At 44.3% G+C, this 21,067-nt stretch overlaps 1 protein-coding gene across 1 annotated transcript in view; it reads left to right on the plus strand.

Moving 5' to 3' along the window:
* Positions 1-21,067, plus strand: part of ARHGAP6 (Rho GTPase activating protein 6) — a 790,107-nt gene that overhangs the window by 744,258 nt on the left and 24,782 nt on the right. The window contains exon 11 of the mRNA XM_078657678.1: positions 13,119-13,381. Within this exon, the coding sequence (XP_078513804.1) occupies positions 13,119-13,381 (263 nt within the window). The remainder of the gene's footprint in view (positions 1-13,118; positions 13,382-21,067) is intronic.

A 21,067-nucleotide genomic window follows, 5' to 3' on the forward strand; every position in this document is an offset into this window, starting at 1 on the left:
TGGCCTTGAGGGGTGCTGTGGCCTTGAGGGGTGCTGTGGCCTTGAGGGGTGCTGTGGCCTTGAGGGGTGCTGTGGCCTTGAGGGGTGCTGTGGCCTTGAGGGGTGCTGTGGCCTTGAAGGGTGCTGTGGCCTTGAGGGGTGCTATGGCCTTGAGGGGTGCTGTGTGATTCTGTGGCGTTGAGTGATGGTGTGGCATTGAGGGGTGCTTTGGCGTTGAGGGGTGCTGTGGCGTTGAGGGGTGCTGTGGCGTTGAGGGGTGCTGTGGCATTGAGGGGTGCTGTCGTATTGAGGGGTGCTGTCGCGTTGAGGGGTGCTGTGGCGTTGAGGGGTGCTGTGGCGTTGAGGGGTGCTGTGGCGTTGAGGGGTGCTGTGGCGTTGAGGGGTGCTGTGGCGTTGAGGGGTGCTGTGGCCTTGAGGGGTGCTGTGATTCTGTGGCGTTCAGGGATGCTGTGGCGTTGAAGGATGCTGTTGCGTTGAGGGATGCTGTGGCGTTGAGGGATGCTGTGCCGTTGAGGGATGTTGTGGCATTCAGTGGTCCTGAGGGGTGCTGTGGCGTTGATTGGTGCTGTGGCATTGTGGCGTTGAGTGGTGCAGTGGTGCTGTGGCGTTGAGTGGTGCTGTGGCATTGAGTGGTGCTGTGGCGTTGAGTGGTGCTGTGGCGTTGAGGGGTGCTGTGGCGTTGAGGGGTTCTGTGGCGTTGAGAGGTGCTGTGGCGTTGAGGGGTGCTGTGGCGTTGAGGGGTGCTGTGGCGTTGAGGGGTGCTGTGGCATTGAGGGGTGCTGTGGCATTGAGGGGTGCTGAGTGATGCTGTGGCGTTGAGTGATGCTGTGTCGTTGAGTGGTGCTGTGTCGTTGAGTGGTGCTGTGTCGTTGAGTGGAGCTGTCGTTGAGGGGTGCTGTGGAGTTGAGGGGTGCTGTGGCGTTGAGTGATGCTGTGGCGTTCAGTGGTGTCACAGATTCGCAAACACATCACGCAGATGCAGAAGTAGTTTGACCAACGGGAGCCAAGAGTCACAAAAACAACACAATTAAAAGGAAAACAGAGACAAAGCACCCTACCAGTAGAAAAACAAGCATTGGCAAAGTCTGGTGTTGGCTGCCAGACTTCTGACTTTGTCAATGCTTGTTGGTTCGGTTGGGAAAGCTAATGGGCCCTCGTGAATTTAAAAGAAAATGTTTTTAAAAAATGGGGAGAAGAGGATAAGCGGATAAGCACTAAAAGAAAAGGGTGAAAAGTAGCCGGCAGAGGAAAGACAGCGCTGGGAGGGGGGCTGGGCAACCATGCCAGCCTCCTGATTCACGAGCAGATGGTCCTGTTTATGACCTGCGGAGCGCGTGAAGTGGCTGGTGGCAAATGGACTCAAAGCGGCCGGTCGCTTTGATGTTCTTGGCTTGCTTTGTGGGAGGGGTAGGGGGAGCGGATTCATTGACGAATAAAGTTTATTTTTATCCTAAACTTTAAAAGGCTACAAATCATTCTATCAACCCAAGTAGCAACTATACCGCCGCAGTAAAAGCTTTTACTAAAACGCATGTTATTTCTCATTCGAGGTATGCATAATGGCGTTTTAAAAAACACACGAGGCAGACAGTAATTTAACAAAACTAAAGTGAACATGTACCATGCATTTTAAAAAACAGTCGTAAAATGTTAGCTTGCTCTTGAAACCTCAAATCCTTAATTATCTGTGTCAGTTGCATTTCTTTCTATGCAGTGCGCTGCCGACCTTAACCCCTTCCGTGTGCTCGTGTGCTCATGACGAGCTGAGCTCGTCATGACCACACCCATTTGAATTGATCCTCAGCACAGGAGGGGAAAACGCATACCAGCCAAGGTGTTAAAGCAAACAGTTATCCCGCAGCAGGTCACGAAAGCTTTGCTTGGCATCATTCTATCAACCCAAGTAACAACTATAGCGCCGCAGTAAAAGCTTTTACCAAAACGCATGTTATTTCTCATTCGAGGTATGCATAATGGCGTTTTAAAAAACACACGAGGCAGACAGCAATTTAACAAAACTAAAGTGAACATGTACCATGAATTTTAAAAAACGTCGTAAAATGTTAGCTTGCTCTTGAAACCTCAAATCCATAATTATCTGTGTCAGTTGCATTTCTTTCTATGCAGTGCACTGTCGACCTTAAAACAAACAGTTATCCCGCAGCAGGTCACGAAAGCTTTGCTTGGCATTTGGCCTGGCACAGAAAAAGAAGGATTAGGCGGCTGTTCTATATATATAGATCAGACGCTCAAACACGTGAACTCGTGGAGGAACTAAATGACATGCGTCAAACACATACTGCACCATGTATTAGAACTTGCTACCAACAAATGGATCATCATTTAAAGAATAAAGATGTGTAATGTGAAGAGGTATACACATTTGAATCATTTATCTGAAGAGAAGTTAATTTGCAACCGGTCTGGCTGGTGGCGTGAGTGGCAAATTATTGCAAGGACTGCTTGCAAGACGTGAAAGTAGTACTTACAAGCAGATTGTCCTGTAAATAGGATTTCAGCTGCGGGGGAGCAGCAGCCTTTCATGTCTGATGATGGTGTAAGAAAGACAAATGTTGGTGTGCGAGGCTTCCTTTCAAGTCGGGTGGGGGGGGCGGGGGAGCAAGGGAGCGAGCAAGTGGGAGGGAACGGGCATGGTGGTGTGCGAGGCTTCCTTTCAAGTCGGATTGGGGTGGTGGGGCGGGGGGGCAGGGGAGCGAGCGAGTGGGAGGGAACGAGCATATGGGGTGTGAGTGAGAAGTGAGGCCAAGCGCGCGCTGGCGAAGCGTCGCGCTTGAATACCTCACATGCATTGGGGAGAACCTGCGCTTGGTCAAGAGTTTGTTTTGCCTACTATATACTCTGCTTTTAATCCCTGCGGGATATAATAGCCGAGACCTAAAAAGCACAGACAAAGACAGTACATTTGCTTTTATTTTTTTTAATGAATGAAGCTTATTTGTTCAAACGTAGGTTGATGTGAGGCAAGTGCTGTTGGATGAATGGATCGATTAGGGTTTCTGTATATTTTATGGTTGTACTAGCAGCCCGTCCCGACCTTGTCCGGGAGCAATCAGGCTTCCGCCTCGACATTGTGCAGCAGCCCGTCCCCCCGCCTGCCCCGACATTGTCAAGCAGCCCGGGCCCCCGCCCGCCCCGGCCCCCGCCCGCCCCGTCCCCCGCCTGCCCCGCCTGCCCGGAGCCTTACCTCAGCCGCCGCTCCTCCCCCGCGCTCCTCATTTCACCGCTCCGCCGCTCCTCGCCGCTTACCGCTCCTCCCGCCTGTCCGCCGGTCCTCACCGGCTATTCCGCCGTTCGTCACCTCTCCTCCCCCGCGTCATGTCCGCCGCTCCTCCTCGCGTTACTGGACGCCGCTCCTCCCCGCGCTCCTGACGTCAGCACGCAGGTCATGGCCGGCGCTACTCCGAAGGGACTACTTTTTTTTAATGTTAATTTTTTAAATAATGTGGGACTGGGGCTTGGTGCACAGCTGGTTATATGATAGGTAAGCGTTTCTTTAGCGGTTACTGGAGTTTACAGGTGCTCCACAGGTGTCGCATCCGTTCTATTGCGACTCAGTAGCACACTTCACAACTAATTTTTTAAATAACGCATATTTTTATACTTTATATAGCCTATGTCCATCTGCACACCCTGACGATTACAATGATGTATCGGGTGTGTGGATTGGCGCTGTGGTTCCCGAGTTTACCCGCCTCAAAGGTGCAAAGTTCTTCCTTTATAATAGTAGTATAGATGAGTGGGTGAGTGACTAAATAGGCATTGGGAGATGGGTGGGTGAGTGAGTCGATGGCTGGATGGATGTCTGAATGTGTATATGTTGGACTTGGGGAATGGTTAGGCGAATAGTTTCACTATGGGGCAGTCCTGAGTGGCTTATTTTGTAAGAGCTGCATGGCTTTAGGCCCTCGCACCCCTGACTGCACACGACTGCCCTGGTCACATCCTGAGAGCCTCCTACAAACAGAAATGCTGAGTGTGGAGGTATTCTAACAAACGCAAAAATGGTGCACACTACACAAAATGGCATAATCAACATTTCTCATATTTTGTGTCCGTGACAATAAACGTCCATTCATTTTTACCACTGTCAAAGTTGCATGTGACAATTAGCGTGAATATTGCAGGATTATAGTCGATGCAGTAGTTTCTGGTACGATAGTGAATTTCACTTAAAGTTGAAAACGTACACTTTTACAATTGGTTGTCTTTTAAAGAGAGCAATAATACTCGCAGTTTGTGTTCACGGCCATAGAGAAGAAAAGAAATTACAATTGCCCTGGGTGCAAAAATCAAAATACCACCTTTGCATATGTACCTTGTTTTCAAGAGAACTTAGACTGGTTACCATGGCAGCAGACCATAACGTCTGTCATTTGAAAGTGGTTTGCTTAATCAAAAAAGCAAAGCCAGACCGCTGATGAGCGGCTGACACATGGGCTGTGTGGGCGTAGTGAGCCTCAAGTCACCCAGTGCTTCCTTTACAATGCCCAGCAAGTTCTTTCTTTAAAAAAAATAATATTTTTTTATTACCATTTTCTGTAGTTAACAGTTTCAGAATCTTGTGCATGCGAAGCGTGATCACTCACTTGTACATGGAAGCATGTGCTTACAACATCTTGTTTACATCGACAATTGAAGTAAAGCCAGTGCCACATTGGGATCTATCTCGTGAGTGCAGGGCAGCATCCAAACCATCTCATGTTCTTAGGGTTGCGTGAGTCGTGGCGAGTTTTCCCCCTCACCGAGTACAATCCAGTAGTAACGCATCCAGGGACTCCATATCCTAACACACTTCCTCAGGCTTTATATGTTACTTTTTCAGCTGCCTTGTAAAGGTCCATTCGCCTTTTCCACTCCTGTAATGCGGGTGATTCTGATGCCCCCCAGTATTTAGCCATGCCATGTCACATTTCGCTACCACAAGTCCCAGGTTTGTGAACAGGAGTTTGGCTCTGGGGATATCTACGTCTGTGGGTATGCCTAACAATACCTACTTAGGGTCCATTGGTATAGTCACCTCTACTATCTTACTAAGCTCTTTTATTATTGCGTTCCAGTACGTGTGGATAATGGGGCATTCCCACAATGTGTATATATATATAATGCAGATTTTGGTCCAATTTGCTGAGATCGACGGCGAGGAGCTACAGAAGAAAATAGATGCCCTAGAAGACACAATCAAATTACAAATAGGTGAAAAAGAGACCCCAGAGATCACCAAACTGAGGGATGACATGATAATGAGATTGGCAAAAGAGGAAGAAAAAATTAAGACCAGAAAAATTAATAAATTCAAGAGGGAAAGAGACGATTATGCCAATGGGCAGATATTTACATTTGCGCGCCGCTATGACAACTTAAGAGCGGTCACAGCAAGTAAACGTGACACAAAAAATACAGTGACAGCCCAACCAGCAGATGATGATTCGGTGGTATATAGCTCCGCTGTAGAAAGTGGTTCAGACAATGAAGGATCAAGAACAAAAAACAATGTTGCACTGACTCTGGGGGAAGAATTGGAGATTTTAAAGGAAAGCAGAAAAGACACCCTATGGTCACGATTCAAGGGCAAAACTGCGCAACTAAGTCCCAACGTAGGAGGGGCAGGCGCAATGCCGCAAAGCAAAGGAGATCAAAGCAAACGTGGTCGGGGTCGGGGAGCAACCCGGAAACCACGGCAATAAGCCCTGCTGATGAGCCACAAACAGAGGCTGGTGGAAATACTCAGGTGCTGCATGCAACAGAACTAATTAAATCCAAATCCATAATTAACCTGAGTTCCATAGAATTAACCAGAGCAGAGAAACAACTCCTTAGTCTAGGCTTGAGTTTTTGCCCGGAATCGAACTTCTGCTACACAAGAACAAGGGCAGATGTTTATCAATACATACGCAAATTGAAACTAAAAAAACAGTTCTTGCATAAACCATCAAGTACAGTCATAGAGCCACCAAAGTCTGGAGTGGGCACCGCAGAACTGACAGTGAGTGATATTGGCCTTTTTCATGACATGTGCCAGTTGGGAAGTGAGGATAATATGGGGACACAAGAAAGAGTGGCATTAAGTGGTCATAGGAAACCAAATACCCCATTCAAGCCAAAATCAAAGTACATCCCCCTGGCAGCTCGTGATGGGCTTGACGCTTTCAGTGAGGCAGTGGTGAAGCAAATAAAAAAGTTGGCCCGTGTAAACAATGAAAAGGAGAAAAAATACACAAGCCAAGAGAGGAAACTGAATCAATTGGTAAAGAAGTTACAGGAGGCAGAATTGGTAATCCGCAATTCGGATAAAAGCGGTAACATTGTCTTATGGCCAATCAAAAGTTATCTTCAGGAAGCATATAGCCAGTTGGATGACATCCATTGTTACAGAAGAAGCAATCCACAAAAATACAGGATGATGCAGGAAAATCTGTGCAAAAATTTGGTGGCATGGAAGGGACTAGGCATGTTGAGTGGAGATGAGTTTAAGTACATTAAAAAGGATCACCCACTAGTCCCCTACATATACTTTATACCAAAGGTCCATAAAAATCTTACTGAACCACCAGGAAGACCAATAATTGCGGCATGCGGTGGGCCTTTGGAGAATCTATCCAAATACATTGATTACTTTTTACAGACATATATGAAATCTTTGAATTCATATGTCCAGGACACAAGTGGCTTCCTGTGCAAAATTGAAGAGATTGAGTGGAAATCAGATTTCCTCCTAGTAACATTGGACGTGAGTTCCCTGTATACTTGCATCAAACATAGGGATGGCCTGCGAGCATGTGAATATTATTTAAGCAGCAGGCCAATGGAATTAACTCACCACACAAAAATGCTTCTGGAAATGCTATCCTTCTGTCTAGAGAACAATTATTTTATGTTCAATGGCCAATTTTTTCAGCAGATCTAGGGTGTAGCCATGGGGGCCAGTTTCTCCCCAGGTTATGCGTGCCTCTTTATGGGGTGGTGGGAGAACTGGTCCTCAGGCGTAAATATATGCACTACTGTACATCCAATATAGTTTCTTGGCTTCGTTTCATTGATGATCTTTTTATAGTGTGGCATGGATCTGAAGACAGTGTTTTAAATTTTATACAGGAAATAAATGTGAATGATCTTAACTTGAATTTTACCTCTAGCATAAGCAAGGAATCGGTGACATTCTTAGATGTGCAGGTTTTTTTATCTAACAATGTTCTTAGTACTACCCTTTTTAGAAAACCAACGGCGGGAAACACTCTATTACACGCAACGAGTGCCCATCCACAACATTTGATCAAATCAATACCATACGGTGAGATGCTTCGCATCCGCCGTATTTGTAGTAATGATGAAGATATGATCATGAAACAACAAGAAAGTTTATCTAGATTTGTGGATAGAGGATACAGCACTAGGACAGTAGAAACCGCCATAAGAAAATCACGGCAAAAAGCTAGAAGTGAACTCCTAAAGTACAACCCGAAAATAAGCCTAATTCAGAGTGTAGACACCAACTCAGTTCGGTTAGTACTGACATACTCCAAACCGGAAAAGGAACTAAGGAGTATAGTCAGACGAAATTGTCACTTTGTGCAGGATGACCCCATTATTGGAGATTTGATGCCCGCCAATCCATCGATAACTTATCGTAAAGGTATGAGTCTGGGCACAATTCTAACAAAAAAAAAGCCAGGAATGTCTTGGAAAAGAACCCTGGCGGCCTACCAGTAGGGGATTCTACAAATGTCTTACATGTAAAGCATGTCAACATGGTGTGAACACTAAGAAATACACCACGGTTATCCCAAGGGCAACCAGGGAGATTAAGCAACGCCTTACATGTAAGACAGAATATTGTGTGTGCATCCTGGGGTGTGATTGCCATTTGAAATATGTAGGCAGCACGAAGCTGCAGGTTCATAAAAGAATCTTGCAGCATCTGCGTGCTATAATAAACAAAGACCAGAGCTATCCGGTTGCGAGACATTTTGAGGCATGTCACAATAGTAAACCTCAATGCTTAAAATATTACGCAATTGAATCCATCCCAGTGACAAAAAGAGGAGGGGATAGAGAGGCCTGCATGCGAAAAACTGAAACGAACTACATCCTGGAATTCGATTCCAAATGGCCTGGAGGATTGAACACCACAGAAGACCTTCACACATATTTATAATTGAAATAATAAAAAATCTTTTATATGTGAGGTTGTTAATGGGAATGTAGGATAGGAAGAGAAGGCCTATATCATCCAACATTGTGGTTAGGACAAATAGGAAATTTGGGTACTACTTTGCTATGATTGCACGTTTTGTATTTAAACAGATGTATTCCTTTTATACGATTAGAGTTTTTAGAGAACATATTACAAGTGCAATATATATACAATGACCCATGATTGATTTTAACCGTCTTTTAGATATTAGGGTAGATTTTATCCATATGTCTTTTAGATAGCTGGTTTTAGCCATGTCACCGATATCCTTTTATATTAGGTTTGTTCTTTTAATGTTGTTTCAATTCATTTTTTACTTCACCATCAACTAAGGTGCTGTGTAAATGAATTGATTTTGATATATTGGCAATCACATCAAAGTACTGTATGAATTTGAAATTGTCCCTCTGATATCATATACATGAATTCCCCTCTTGATCTATCTATCGTAACATTGGACAATGAATTGAACCAGTATATTTATTAATTGATAATTGATATTTATTCGTGGTTTTATCATCTTTTATGAGCACGAGTCACTTTAGTTGTATTGCACTATTGCACTAGGCCACTTTAGTATTATCATTGAAGGGGACCCTTCTTTGAACGATAGACAACATATAAATATTGGATAGACATAATATGTATTTAAGTGTCTATCTAGAAATAGTAGTCCTATTGGATATGACTTGTCCATAGTGTTAAGTGACTCAAACAATGCTTATATATGTATGTATATTTCCTGTGCAGTTCTATTATAATTTATAATGATTAATATGTAGTTTCATTATTTTTTGAAACAATAGATTTTTTTAGTTTCTTTAAAATATTTATAGTTTATGCACGTTATGGTGAGCACGTGTTAATTTTTTAATTTGAAACGCATGTCAAATGGACACAGGTCAAATGAATTATGTTTTGGAATAGGGAACTAGCATTTAAGCTGGTAGTACAAATGTGATTGAAACATGCTATTATTATTGTCCAAACATAACCATTGACAATTGAAGTGATTTATAAATTGTCTTTTGCACAAATAAGTTATCGTATTTATACGGATAGAAATGAGAAACTGCATTTGACTTTTTTAACAGTATTTATACTGAAAGTATTTTTTCTATGTCCAGTTAGACATGTGATGCACTTGCACTTTAAAATGGGCTGAGCATATTGCATTGTCATGTGACCAAGGCCGCAGGGACGGTCGAAACGCGTCATGACTAGCTGTTTATTTGGGTAATAAACTGTATGCTGCAACAAAGTTGGTTCATGCCTTGTATTTCACCTGAGGGGTGGAGCGCTACGAGGTATTGCAGAGATATATATATATATATATATATATATATATATATATATATATATATATATATATATATATATACATATATATATATATACATCTAGTGGTGTAGCTAGGCATTTGTCCGCCCATGGCGCCCCCGGTGTTTGCTGCCTGCAGGGATATGTAATGGGGGTGCTGGCAGATTCCTGTAACGGCCGCAGGTAAGTGCAGGGTGGGGCAATTAGTGCATGTCTGCCGCCCCGGAACAGTCGCAGGTACGAGTGGGGGGGTAGGCGGCTGCCCCCAAACCTCGTGCCCCCCACCCCCCCATTGCTACGCCACTGTATACGTGCCCTCGCTGTCTTGCAGCAGGCGCTTGGCTGTTGCTGCTCTCCCAAAGATATGCAAGTGGGCCCTGTTGTAATACACCCTATTGAGGATTTTGAATTGTATTAATCAGAGGCGTGATTTGATTGCTCGTTCCCTGGGGTGCATCAATGCTGCCTCCTAGTCCAGGTAATTTAGGCTCCCCAGTTCAGATTCCCAGCACACCATCAATTTCGCCATAGTATCAGGTCCATTGTTGATTAATGTTTTAGATGTCCATGATACTGCCTTTTACCCGATTTCCCTCATAAGTAGCTTCCTTTTCAGTGGTGCATACTCCGGCACATTCTCAATATCAAGTCTCTGCGCCTTCTAGGCGTGTGAAAGCTTTAGTGTTATTTCAAGTTTGGTTTGTATTCGCTTTGTAGGGAACTAAAATGGATAAGAGCCTCTTCCTCCATTGTTGCCCAGTTTAGCAATTCCCGGCATGTTCCCGGACTTTAACCCTTGTAACTTTGTGTGAATTCTCTTAAACGTGTTACATCCATATAGGAGATTCCCGTGTAACACGCCCGTTCCATCTCATCCATTTTTCCGCCCCTTTCCATGCAGCTATTGTCGCCTAGGTTGCTGATACATTTTTTTTTACCCCTTTTAACTGTATAAATGATGTATGTGGGGTGGAATTGAGTTTGCTCTAATACGTGTGTGGGGTGGTCTCCCGGTAAATGCTCCCAGTCATTGATCACCAGTGCTGAGTGCCTCCCAGAAGTAGGCCTTGATGTCAGAAAGGGAGATACCCCCATTATTTTGGTTCCTTTGTAGGGTGTGCAACGTCTAGGGGCTCCCCTACAATGATAATGAAGAGTAAAATGGGCAACCCAAACTACCCTTGAGGGCTTGGGCAAAATAAAATGATATGGTAGGTGTGCCTTAAAGGGATGTATTTGAATATTTAATTAGATTATTTTCATAATCTAATTTCAAGGCCAGACAAATGGTTTCCTTGCTCATTAATTTCTTTCAGCAGCTAATTTCACTGCACAATATCTTAATACGGTGAATCAAAATCACAAGCAAAATCAATATATATCAAACAAAATATGAATCATAAGTGCAAAATCGTATAAAGAACTAGAATAGAAACGGGTGTATATAGAAAAACATTCACTTTTTATCTTGAAGAATTAAATGAGGGTACTTAAAAATACAAACATTGTGACAAGAAGGTAGCAGTATAAGATTTAAAGCCTTCACTGTAACAATTGTCAACACTTTTCTTCTCAGTAAAGATTAAACGAATATCAGAAGAAAAAGCGCTTTAAATCTTATACCACTCCCCTTTATATATGCAGCAGGTTCTTCCTTGTTCTATGGACTAATGTAGATAATAATAACACCCCAAAAACTCCATGAAAACATTCTGCTTATAGTTACTTGTGGTTACAATGGCAACAGATTAGCATTTCTTTATTAAATCCTCCAGAATCCACTTAAAAAACAGTTAATATGGAACGGTCCCGCTCCTGTGCCTTTACAGATCAGATTCCCAAAAACAGATTTTTATAAAACATCTAAGGTCTCCTGGTCCTCCTTCAAAGAAATATCGCAAGAAGAATTTATGAAAACCATTGCCAGGGGCAGACCTTACGCACACATCCTTGAACCCATACTTCCTTCTCTTAAGGAGACCCATAGCTCAGTTATAGATTTCTGGCAAAATATGATGAATACCTCACTGCTTCAAGATATAATACCCAAATGCCTAAAAACTGGCCTGTTCACCCCATCACTCTGCCCAATAGTTAATCCAACCCTGCTGAGTATCTAACATAAATGTTGTGGTTAAAGTACAAGAAAGATATGCAAAACCAACTCAGTCTTCTTAAAAGAGAACATCTTACTGAATGAGATGCATACGGTCAGCTCGTCATGAGGTACACCTCTCGTACGCTCATGACGAGCTGAGCTCGTCATGAACTGCGGGTTTTTTAAAACTTCAACGCACAGCGGGAAAATGTGCCGCACGCATGGAGTTAAAGGCATATAACCCCACAATCCGGAATCCAAAAATTCCCCTTACATTTATTTCAGATGCAGTACTTCAGATTTACACTATTTTCAGGTTATTAATATTTTGAATGTCAATAAATCAGAAAGTTAACTACAGTATGGCCAGGGTTTAATTTTATTTTATAAATATGTGTGTTTTTGAGGGTAAATATACGTGTGTGTGTACATAGGACATTGATACCTAAGCCAGCAGCTCACTCACAAAACCACTGTGCTGTTTTGTTGGGATTCTTGCACGCGAGCTGGAGGTCGTGGGCAATGCTGGGCAGCGGGAACAAGAACACCCTATTATTATGTACACTGATCTTTGCAGCAAGTGCATTAACCACCTGTGGGCAGACTTTCCCTTTGTCTCTCCGTTGTATCTATACCCTACCCCTTTCTCCCCTACCCCCGTACCATTCTCACTCCACTTTCCTTTTCTTATATGCTCCTTAAATGTTTTTACTGGTATCATTGGTAATATGTAACGGATGTAAGTTTGCAACTACGTGGGACCTTATGTAAAGCGCTCTGATACCTTTGGGTCTAGCCAGCGCTATATAAAACTCTTTAAATAAATAAATAAAAAGTTATATAGAGCATATGCTATCCCTCTTTCTTTATTATGAACAAATGAATTAGAATGGTTGCCCATTACCTTATTTCTTAATAAATCTAGTCTGAAATGTACTAGTAAGTGGAAGTACCTATCGAAAACTCTAAAGCCCACGTGTATTAGATCACAACGTTCTTTTCCCTAAAACTCATCATTTTTAGCCTACTCCCATCACTTTCTTAACTATTTATCCCTGTGTACCTGCACTCACTTTAAATGAACAATTGCATTTTAGCAGGTTTACGTGTTAATTCAAAACATGCATGTAATATAACCTGCACAGTTGCTCTCTGAAATAGGTGGAACTAATTATTTAATTAGAGACGTTTACCCAAGTATCATTGCCTCTGTGTTGCTCAAAACTTGTTGCTTTTTATTATTAAACTCCTTGCTCTGCTTGATCGTTTTGACAGTCTTTTTGCTTCTCATATGTCCGTTTTCTATCAGGACACTTCTATCTACTCAAATAACCAAATGTTACTGTTGTATTTATCCAACATTGGTTTGGTTTCAGGTGGACTTGTCTTATTCGGGCAGCTACATTAAAAAAGACATTAAACCTATTGTTCCTGGTGTTTTTCTTTTTTTATTGTTCAGTAACTGGCATATTTTCCTTCTCCCTATAGGAGCCCTGAAATGCTGCGATCCGATCGGCCATTCTCCCATGGAGGAAGGCATTCATCTACAGATTCAAACAAAGCTTCTAGTGGCGATGTTTCTCCTTATGACAACAACTCTCCAGTGCTTTCAGAGCGCTGTTTGACAGCACGGCCAGAAGATCTAGCCAGCAGCTCGGACAAGCTGTACAAGGTACCCGAACAGTATGCGCTTGTGGGCCACATGCAGCCTAAATCAAGGGAAGGACCTCCAGGACCATGGGTTGCAAGAGGTAAGGACTGGCTTTCACAGCTTGAGCTATAACCAGCTTGAATAATGGTTGTCCAGACATATTTAATTGTGTGTTTTGTTATGGTATCAGTATTTTTTATAGCAAATTAATCACCCTTGAGGGTATAAGGTGCTCTGGGGGTTTACTTGAAGAGCCATGTTTTGCAAAAGTCGAGAATAGAGGAGGAGGCTCTGATGTGTTTTTAGTCATTCCAGGCTTTAGGCGTCTGGTACAAGAAGGCGTGGGCCCATGCTCTGCTTTTGTGTAGGTGTGCGGTGTGTGACAGTGAGATACCGGCAGAGTGGAGGTGTCTGGAATGGTGGTGGAAGTGAACGAGGCAGTTCAGGTATGCAGGGCCAGTGTTGTGGGAGCTTAATGGGTGTATTCTTGTGTATTGGGCGCCAGTGGAGTTCCCTAAGGTGTGGTGTGATGAGGGCTCGGCGTGGGAGGTTGAGGACCAGTCCGGATGTTGTGTTTGGGACGGTCTTGTGAGCTTGTTGGTAAATCCTTGCATAATAACTGTTTCTATAGTCTAGTCTGCTGGTGATGAGGGCTTGGGTGATTGCTTTCTAAGTGTAGTTTGGTAGCCACTTAAAGGCTTTCTTCAACATCCTTTGTGTTGAAGCAGGCAGAGACCACTGTGTTGACTTGGGCTGTCATGTCCATTTTTTTTGTCTGTGATGATTCCTCAGTTTCTCGCTTGCAAGCAACCCTACACGGGTGGGTCCAAGGAATGCAAGACACGCAATGGTTATTGGAACTTGTAGTTTTAGTAGGGTTGATTTTGCAATTGGCAATTAGAATCAGGTGATTAATTGGAAGGCATTCACGGGGGTTGGTTTAACAGGGATCACGAGGCAGTAGTTAGTTGGTTGAGCACTTGCACAGTGATGAGGAGAGGAGCTGGTTTAATTGCCAGGAACAGCACTTAGCATGAGCTGGTAAAGTTTTTTTTTTTTAAACTTTATTTTTGAAATTCTATGCTGTTAAACACACAACATCAGTATATCAGATTCATCCATCACATTGCGACGTGCACATAGTTATTGAACATCATAAAGCGAGGCACAATACATGCAATAATCAGGCAATGGGACGAGAACAAGTCCATCCATTTAGCAGCTTTTGTAAAAAGGCAGTCCATCCTGTAAGGCGGGGGGGGGGGGTCATAATTTTCCAGCATTAGTGACAACCAATGATCATCTGCTATCAGAACAGTACATCATAACAAGAATGTGCAATATCATCGTTCTCAACAGCAGTATATAATTAGTCAGCAATACATCAGGGTAAGCACCAAGTTCACAGTTGCACAACTCTGCAATAGCGGCAGCATTTAATTAGGCATCCATCCTATCCCTAAGGGAGCTCTACATGGGGAGGTCATCCGACCACGGGGCACCACGCTCCATGATCTCCGCATCCGTTCTTTCCTCATCACTCAGCAAATACGTCTGCAAAGGGCCCCACACATCCCTCTGCCTAGAGGATATTGGTAACAGTTCCGCATATATAGCAGATTGCTCCTGGCAGTATATAAGATCATGCAGCCAATCCTTGAACTTAGGATCCCGCCCTCTCCCCCACCTACAAGCAATTCCACGTTTCGCCATCAAAAGAGCAATATCGAAAATGTCCTTACCTGTTTAGGAATATGCATAGTGTATCCCAGCAGCATCATTAAGGGGTCCATATCAAGAGTATCGCCCATCATGTGCTCAAGTACCTTATGAACTTGTGACCAATACTCGTTCACAGCTGGACATTCCTACGCCAGATGCATGAATCCTGCTCCAGGCCTCTGGGACCTTGCACACCTGTCACTGTCCGATAAGTGAAAGTGGTATTTCTTGGCGGGAGTATAATATATACGTTGCAGGAACTTATAGTGTATGACTATGAATCTACAGCTAGCTGTTATATTTTCCAGGATGCTGCAGCAATATCTCCATTGTTCATCTGATATCTCCTGCCCCAGGTCTGCCGACCACTGGGCACGAGCGGTGCTATCAATGCCTGTCCTGCACTCCCTGATTGCTTTGTACAATTTCGACACTAAGTGTTGCCCATCTGGGGAGCTTAGGAGAAGGTGTAATGGTGCAAAGGTCTCCGGTTCCGAAGGAAACTCTGGAAGTAACATCTGCATCCCCTGTCGGAGACGAACGTATAAGAAAATCTCAAGGGGGGTGGGGTCAATATTATTAAATAAATGCTCCCGCGCCCGGAACTGACCGCCAGAAAAGAGGTCGCCCCACATAGTAATCCGTAGTAGTTTACACAGGGCACAAAATCCCGCCTCCTGCAGTACGATCATGCTAGGGTGATAAGCCAGGGGCAGGCACGGAGAGTACAATATTTGCACTCCCAGGATGCGCGCTATACGCCTCCAAGCGTCTACTGTACAAGTGACCATTGTAAAGGGAGTCTCCACAGCACCCAGTGGACCATGGATCACTCCGCCAAGGGGGAGCGGGCGGGCCACCCAATCCTCAACAGCCAACTGGGGCATGAACGGTGTAGGCGCCATCCAATGATATGCCTAGTGAGCTTGTGCAGTCAAGTAATAAGTCTCAAAATCAGGAATATTGAATCCGCCTTTATTATACGGTTGTGTGATAATTGCCCACTGGAGGCGGGGCAGAATGTAGTGTCTTAAAAAAGAAGGCACCAGGGTAATAAGGGATATTGAGGAACAAATATAAAAATTGGGGTAGTACCACCATTTTCACAAGAGACGCTCTGCGTGCCAGCGATATTAGTAATGATAGCCATCGGGTGACTCTAGCCTCCAATTTAGTAATTGCCGTGCCATAATTCAAACGCAGCGTCTCCTCTCGATCTCTGGATACCTGTATTCCTAAATACCACAGGTCATCATCACACCATTCTAAAGGGAAGTCTAAGGGGAATTTAGTAACTGCATTTGTGAGGGGGAAGAATTGTGATTTTCCCCAGTTAATAGTAATCCCCGAGAGTTGTCCAAACACCAAGAACTCTCTGAGTAGAGGGTTTAGATTTTGCTCTGGGTCCCTCACATACAGCGTTATGTCGTCCGCATAAAGCGATATCAACAGTTTTCGCTGATAACACCGGAATGCTTTGTCATTATGAAGCTAGCGTAGTCTGGCCGCTAGTGGCTCGATCGCGATTACGAAAAGCAATGGTGAGAGAGGGCATCCTGGGTGTGTGCCCCTGGTAAGTTACATAGCCGAAGACATATGCCCATTGATCACTATTTTAGCTGTTGGTTTATAATACAACAATTTGAGCCATGTCACAAACATGGGCGGGAATCCCATCCGTTGCAGCACTTTAAATAAATAGCTCCATTCCACGGAGTCGACTGCCTTTGTGGCATCCAAGAAAACTGCCGCAAGCGGGAAGTCAGGCGCAACCGTCTGTATAAGGGAGAATAGGGTGCGTAAATTGTAAGTCGTGTCACGCCCTGGGACAAATCCCGATTGATCCAGAAGGACTATCTTATCCATCAATAATGTTAACCGGGTGGCCAAAACTTTCGCAAGAATTTTAGTGTCGCAATTAATAAGCGATAGAGGCAGAGAGGAGTTCGGCTTCTGGGGGGGGTTTCCCAGGTTTCAGCAGCGATGTAATGATCACTTCTCTCATCGAGGAGGGCAAGACCCCTGCCTCCATAGATTCCTCAAATAGTTTGCGTAGCACCGGCGCCATGATATCCACGTAGCATTTATAAAATTCGGCATGTATGCCATCTAGTCCCGGCGCTTTCCCATTTTGCAAGGACATTATCACTTCCCGGATCTCGTCCGTCTCTAATGGAGCGCCTAGGAACTGCCTATGAACATCGCTTTACCAGCAGAGTGCCACATCCCCCAGGAAATCCTCTAAGTCTGCCTCGCCTGTCGCTTGTGTAGTGTAAAGATTCTCATAATGCGCCTTAAAAACAGCTAATATTCCCTCCGTATCGTGCCTCAAGCTGCCCTCTTGCATTTCTATCTCCAGGACAGTGTTAGCGAATCTGGGACTCCTAGTAATCTTTGCTAGAGCCCTCCCCGGGCGTTCCCCTTCTCTATACCTGCGTGCCACCCAGTGTCGCCCTCTAAACTTAGCTTCCCTGGCGGCCTCCTCCTCATATGCAGACAACTTATCTCTGAATTCACTCCGCAGTGTCCTCCCTTCTCCTCCCACCATACGATCCTCAAGTTCCTTCAGATTGCGTTCCAGAGCATTCAGTGCACGTTGGATATCCCGCAGGACCCCAAAGCTCTTAGAGATGCAATAGCCGCGAATGGTCACTTTAAAAGCGTCCCAAATAACTTCAATGCTATCCACAGATACCTTATTCCTCATGAAAAAATCCTTAATCTCCTCCTCTAATTCTGTGCAAAACACCAAATCCAGTAATGCCCTCGGTTGTAACCTCCATACAGACTTTGGTCTATCAAGTACAGGTACCTTGAGTGTGAGTTTCACTGGACAGTGGTCAGAATATGTGCGGGGAAGGTGTACAACCCGCTGCAACCCCTCCACCACCCCCCTAAACAGCAAACAATAGTCTAGCCGTGCCCATGACCCGGTATAAGATGTAAAGTGTGTTCCTTCTCTATCATGTGGGTGCAGTCTCCTCCAGGCATCCACCAAGTCACGGTCTGCAATTAAGTCGACCGGCACCTCCCGGGATCTATTATGATAATGCGCAGTACCCTCCATCCTGTCCACTGTAGGGACCAAGCTGACATTAAAATCACCCCCCAATATTGTGTGCTGAGACCCTATGTTAACTATTTTCCCCCATACCAGAGCCAAAAAAATCCGGGGTGTCTACATTAGGAGCATAGTATTGGAAAAAACGGTTTGCACCGTGTTCAGTGCACTTCATGAAACACGTGACAAACTCATAAATTTGGACCACAACTCACAATATTACTAAACAGACATTTATATATGAAAAAATGTATTTTGTCTTTTTATTATTTTGTTTCATATGATATTTTGTCAAGGATATAGATAATCCATATATCACATGAATTTAACATACATAAATAATTATAAAGATGACGTGCATTTAATAAGACAAAACATTCATAAATACATAAGGATCTTAAAACACATATTTCATAACCACCAGAAAAAACCCATAAATAATCCTGAATTGTGATGTACATTTTTAAGCAAACTAATGATATGTTTTACATTCTCACCCTACATACATAAAGAAGGTGTGAAAAGACAGAAAGATGGAACAAAGTATCCCTAAAGAGTTAAGATGACCCATCACAGATGTCAGTAGACATCTGTGTAAACTTAGAAGCACTGGTTGCAGTTGTAAGGGGACCAACGCGTTTCGGCAAAAGCCTTCCTCAGGGCATACACTTCATACCAGTGGTTTAGCTTCTTCTCATGTACTCAGTATTTGTGATACGATTATAGCTTCTGAGTTTCACATAATAGTCCAGATGGGAAACAGATAAACTCTATATAGCCTCTTTCAATTCAATATGGTGGCCCATAAAAAAGTTGCAACGGGAGTACACTCCAACCGTAATAGTATTCGACATATAAGGTCCACAGAGCGAAAGACAATCTCACTTCAATTTAATGTCTTGAAAAAAGTTCTCAATAAGTATAGGCGCTAGCCAGGATATGGCACGACTATGTTAGGGCCACAAACCGATACCGATCTCTCTTCAATTATATCTTTATAGAGGCTCTCAATAGGTATGGGCTCTAGCCGAGATATGGCACAACTTTTTCAGACCGCAAAACGATAACGGTCTCAATATTTTTTAAGTAATTGTCTGTACGGTTGGACCCTCCGGAAAAAATGACTCCTGCCACAGTGCTACATTAGGAGCATAGCAATTGGCAAGCGTAATCGTGTCCCTGCACAACCTCCCCCAGACAATGACGTATTGTCCCTGTGGATCAGTTAACGATCCCACCAGTGCAAATGGAATGCCCTGTTTTATCAAAATATTTAACAAGGGGTGGTGATGGACAGAGTTTCTGAATTAAGCAGAATACTCTCACCCAGTCAAGAGATCAGGGCTAGATCCAACACCGTTTTTTAGCTCACTGCACCATCCCAGTTCAGAACCTGGCTATATGCAAATTAGTCTGTTCCTGTCCCAGTGCATGATGGGAACAGGGCAAACCAAACTACCAAGCCAATTCTTACACTGGGAAGGAAACAAGCTTCCGGGGACCGGTTTCTGGCATTTCAGCCGTCGTCGGCCCGGCTTGCTTGAATCCTGATGGTGCAATGAGCAAGGGACTCACATCTGAGTATACCCTTCCACGCTTGGGGTGGACAAAATATTTAACAACAAGGGGTGGTGATGGACAGAGTTTCTGGATTAAGCAGAATACTCTCACCCAGTCAAGAGATCAGGGCTAGATCCAACACCGTTTTTTAGCTCACTGCACCATCCCAGTTCAGAACCTGGCTATATGCAAATTAGTCTGTTCCTGTCCCAGTGCATGATGGGAACAGGGCAAACCAAACTACCAAGCCAATTCTTACACTGGGAAGGAAACAAGCTTCCGGGGACCGGTTTCTGGCATTTCAGCCGTCGTCGGCCCGGCTTGCTTGAATCCTGATGGTGCAATGAGCAAGGGACTCACATCTGAGTATACCCTTCCACGCTTAGGGTGGACAAAATATTTAACAACAAGGGGTGGTGATGGACAGAGTTTCTGAATTAAGCAGAATACTCTCACCCAGTCAAGAGATCAGGGCTAGATTCAACACCGTTTTTTAGCTCACTGCACCATCCCAGTTCAGAACCTGGCTATATGCAAATTAGTCTGTTCCTGTCCCAGTGCATGATGGGAACAGGGCAAACCAAACTACCAAGCCAATTCTTACACTGGGAAGGAAACAAGCTTCCGGGGACCGGTTTCTGGCATTTCAGCCGTCGTCGGCCCGGCTTGCTTGAATCCTGATGGTGCAATGAGCAAGGGACTCACATCTGAGTATACCCTTCCACGCTTAGGGTGGACAAAATATTTAACAACAAGGGGTGGTGATGGACAGAGTTTCTGAATTAAGCAGAATACTCTCACCCAGTCAAGAGATCAGGGCTAGATCCAACACCGTTTTTTAGCTCACTGCACCATCCCAGTTCAGAACCTGGCTATATGCAAATTAGTCTGTTCCTGTCCCAGTGCATGATGGGAACAGGGCAAACCAAACTACCAAGCCAATTCTTACACTGGGAAGGAAACAAGCTTCAGGGGACCGGTTTCTGGCATTTCAGCCGTCGTCGGCCCGGCTTGCTTGAATCCTGATGGTGCAATGAGCAAGGGACTCACATCCGAGTATACCCTTCCACGCTTAGGGTGGACAAAATATTTAACAACAAGGGGTGGTGATGGACAGAGTTTCTGAATTAAGCAGAATACTCTCACCCAGTCAAGAGATCAGGGCTAGATCCAACACCGTTTTTTAGCTCACTGCACCATAAGCGTGGAAGGGTATGCTCAGACATGAGTCCCTTGCTCACTGCACCATCAGGATTCAAGCAAGCCGGGCCGAAGACGGCTGTAATGCCAGAAACCGGTCCCCGGAAGCTTGTTTCCTTTCCAGTAAAGAATTGGCTTGGTAGTTTGGTCTGCCCTGTTCCCATGATTCACTGGGACAGGAACAGACTAATTTGCATATAGCCAGGTTCTGAACTGGGAAGGTGCAGTGAGCTAAAAAACGGT

The sequence above is a fragment of the Lissotriton helveticus genome, chromosome 8 (genome assembly GCF_964261635.1).
Source record: "Lissotriton helveticus chromosome 8, aLisHel1.1, whole genome shotgun sequence".
Taxonomy (NCBI): Eukaryota; Metazoa; Chordata; class Amphibia; order Caudata; family Salamandridae; genus Lissotriton; species Lissotriton helveticus.